At 31.6% G+C, this 3,843-nt stretch overlaps 1 protein-coding gene across 1 annotated transcript; it reads left to right on the top strand.

Annotated features, from left to right (window-relative positions):
• Nucleotides 1–2,268: 2,268 nt before the first annotated feature.
• LOC105139745 (dirigent protein 23-like) lies at nt 2,269–2,967 on the top strand. Its single transcript, XM_011046310.1, has one exon. It carries the CDS (start codon nt 2,316–2,318, stop codon nt 2,847–2,849), a length of 534 nt encoding a protein of 177 aa, XP_011044612.1. The 5' UTR covers nt 2,269–2,315; the 3' UTR covers nt 2,850–2,967.
• The last annotated feature ends 876 nt before the right edge of the window (nt 2,968–3,843 follow it).

Genomic DNA, 3,843 nt, shown 5'->3' with positions numbered 1-3,843 from the left:
GTGAAGTGGAGCAGAGCAGGGAGATGGAGGGTGGTAAGTGGTTCCCATGCTTGCCTTCTACCTACATTTTTGTTTGTCAAATTACAAAGTGACTATCGAAGTTTGGAACTTTATCCAATTTGGTCCCTAATTTAATTTTGATTTTATGAAATCTCAATCTTAAATTAATTTAATAGGAGAAGCTCCTCCCTCTTCAAGATTTTGATAACCAGCATGCGATAATTTTATGAGTCTTGAATTGATTGTTGGCTCTTCCCTTGTGTTGTGATTGTCGTTTTTGCCGTTTGATCAGGAGTAGGTGGCGATCCCTGGTTAGGTGAAGAACGATTTTCCATGGTTAGGTGAAGAAGGATTTCATCACGGCTTCAATCTCATTACGGCAGTTATAGTTGATCCGTCGGTCGTTAATCCCCGGATGACTTGTCAATTTGAGATTTAATTATTTCTTTCTAGCTTTTATTCAAAATAATAAAATCTTATTAAGACATCAAATAAACTTAGGTTTTGCGAGTTGATTTCTCCGACCCAGAGTACACATCTGAAACCAAGTTATGAACAATCGTTGATCCCATTTGTCTTATCCCGGAGAGGGGACGTCGCTTTGCACGGCCACGTATCCCTTGCATTCGTTGGTTTCAAGGCGGCGGCAGAAGAAGCTGTGCACATAAATTTCTCAGCCCAAAAATAATAATAATAATAATCAAAAGATGGCTTTAAACTTTAAGCGAATTGAATTACGCCGCAACACAAAATATTCTGATTTTTTTTAATGAAAAATAAAAAATAAAAAATATTACGTGGAGCAGTGAAGTTAGAAGTGTAGCTGGGTTTTTTTTAAATAATTTTTTATGTTAAGATATATATTATTAATTTTTTTATTTTTTAAAAATTATTTTTAATATTAGCAAATCAAAATAATTTAAAAATATTAAAAATATATTAATTTTAAATTAAAAATAAAAAATTTGTAGTTGTTCATGTTAAAATATATATTAATAATTTTTATTTTTTTAAAATTATTTTTTATATAAGTACCAAAATGATTTGAAAATATTAAAATTATATTAATTAAAAAAATAAAAATAAATATTTTTTAAAATATTTTTAAAATATAAAAATAAATAGTTATTCAATAATAATAGTAAAACCTTTCCTGAGGTTTGGAGATTTTCTATTTAAAAGCTACATTTGTATCGGTTACTTGAATTAAGGGTTTAGGAAAATAATTAAATAACTTCACAAATCTCAAGAAACTTTCTAAATAGTAAGCCCCTTTAAATCTTCAATTCTATACTGAAAAATGAATTCCTCTTGGGCTTTTCAAGGATAAACTCAGAGGCCTGGAATTGTAGCAAGATCGAAAATTCATAGAGCAAATTACATAATTTTTTATGTTAGGGGTTAAAGTGATACAATTCTTAAAGTTTGGAGGGGTTCTTGTAGTTTATCCGCTTCGTCATCCATGGGACTCTGAAAATTTAACTCTTGCGCCTTCGAAGTTGAGGGTAGCGGGCCCCCAATGCAGAACATTAATTAAGGCTTCCAGAAGTCTTGAAGAGTTTGTGTGGTCCGATTGTTTTTAAAGTTTTCTTTTTCAAATTTAAAATATATTAAAATAATATGATTTTAAGAATATTTTTAATATTAGCACGATTTAAAAATATATAAAAATTAATTTTAAATAAAAAAATTATTTTAATTTTTTAAAACAATTTACTAAAAATAATTTCAAATTATCTCGAAACTGATGCCTTTTCCTAGTATTCAAATATAATATTTGACAAAAAATAATTTTAATCTAAATTAATTATTTAATTTATTTCAGTGTTAGAAATTATTTAATAATTTTTCAAATAATTAATTAATTTCTTTCAATGTTCCATGTGATCCATTTCTTTTTTTCCTTTTTTTTTTATTTTGGTAATCAAGATTTAAGCTGAAACTTAATCTGGACAATCGATTGGTGGAGAGGGGCTCAATTGGGATAGTCATAATAGTTTAGGGGCAACTCTATTCCCTACAAAGAAAACAGCAATATTCTAATCTCAACGTGGTCATGCTCCAGGAAAATTGAGATGGATTGAATAGAAAATCGACACGTATGAACACAATTGTTAGAGCCTTGACAAGAGGAGAACTCGTGTATCTAACGAAGACTGGCACCGTATGGAAACCGGCAAAGGACATTTCTAGATTTGGAAAATCTTGCATGGGATTTGTCAACCAGGAACAGCACCCAACTCTCCTATATATAACACCATCCTCGCCTATGACTTTTGCATTATCAGTTTAAACTTCTCATTTAGTGTTTAGCCATGGCAATGAACAGCAAACTCTTGCTTCTCTTTGCCCTTGCTGTTGTCTTCTCCTGCAAAAGCACAGACGCCTTGAAGGTTAAAGCCACTCGCATCCAATTCTACATGCACGATGTTATTAGCGGTCCAAATCCAACTGCTGTCCGGGTTGCAGGCCCTGATAACTCCACCACCAGCCCAAATGCAACTGCTGCCATGTTCGGGTCTATTTACATGATGGACAACCCGCTCACAGTCACACCCGACCCGAACTCCACAGTTGTAGGACGTGCACAAGGGATTTATGGTATGTCATCACAAAACGAGTTCAGCCTTCTAATGTCACTCACTGTTGGGTTCATTAGCGGACCTTACAATGGCAGCACGTTTAGTGTGCTTGGCCGGAATCCGATCATGAGTGAGGTGAGAGAAATGCCTGTCGTCGGTGGTACCGGGATCTTCAGGCTTGCCCGTGGATATTGCCTGGCGAAGACCCACTCGATGGTTGGATTTGATGCCATCATTGGATACAACGTGACATTGTTACACTACTGATCGGCTAGGAGGCATTGCGTTTTTTCTAATTCCCAGTTATTTATATACAAGTGCTCCTTTCCATCACCAATCTTTTGTGCTCGTTGAGCCGACTATTGCAATAAATAACAGTACCATCATACCATGTGATTTTTTTCTTCTCTCTCTCTATTTTTTTTTTTGGTTGATAAATGAAGCTAAATGCCACGGTAACAGCTTTGCAAAAGTCTTGAATGGGCTTGCTCTCTAAGGTTTGAAAAAGAATTTATATATATATATGTAGATATTTTATAAGTATATTATAAAAAATTCTGTTAGTTAACGACAACATATGTGTAATAAACTATGGAATAGAGGTAAGGGCATAGATAATAAGATCATTTTCAAAGCTAATTCTTAATTGTTTAATTTCACGACAATTAAAATAAAATTTGAAAAAGTTTGAAGGCTTAAAATTTTGAAAAATATTTAACTATTTATATGAAATCCTGATTTCTTATTTATGTTTTTTTTGGTTTTGACCATTTATTTATTTTTTATTAACAGCTTGATTTTTGGACCGTCAAACACCTAAATCTCAACTTGTTATAACAAAAAAACAATTTAATTTTTTTAAAAAGAACCATAATAACCTCAAAACAATTTTTAATTATTCTAAAAATTAAACAAAAAAAATACTTTACATACACAAAAAAAACCGCTTTCATTAAACTGTCTTATCAAAAAAGATTTCATTAACACAAAAATCATGGATTGTACATGGATGGTCAAAATCCATTTCTCTTCTCTTTCTTCAGTAATGATTTTCTCTCTCTTCTTTTTATAATGAAACATGAGAAAAATAAAATTGTAAGATTAAAATGTAAAAATCTAAAATAATAAGGACTAAAAAAGTATAAAAAATAGAAGACTTTAAAGATGAAATTAAACCTTCACAAAAACTTAAAGTAATAAATTGAACCTTTTCTGCATACCCAGAGACATAAAGTGGGGAAAATGAACTGCTACAGAAGTT

Source organism: Populus euphratica, unplaced genomic scaffold (genome assembly GCF_000495115.2).
Source record: "Populus euphratica unplaced genomic scaffold, PopEup_1.0 scaffold122.1, whole genome shotgun sequence".
Classification (NCBI taxonomy): Eukaryota; Viridiplantae; Streptophyta; class Magnoliopsida; order Malpighiales; family Salicaceae; genus Populus; species Populus euphratica.
Note: the sequence above shows the minus strand (reverse complement) of the source record. Positions and strands in the feature narration are given on the sequence as shown.

Excerpts from the sequence above, each read along its gene's own strand:
- LOC105139745 (XM_011046310.1), top strand. The coding sequence starts at position 2,316 with ATGGCAATGAACAGCAAACTCTTGCTTCTCTTTGCCCTTGCTGTTGTC.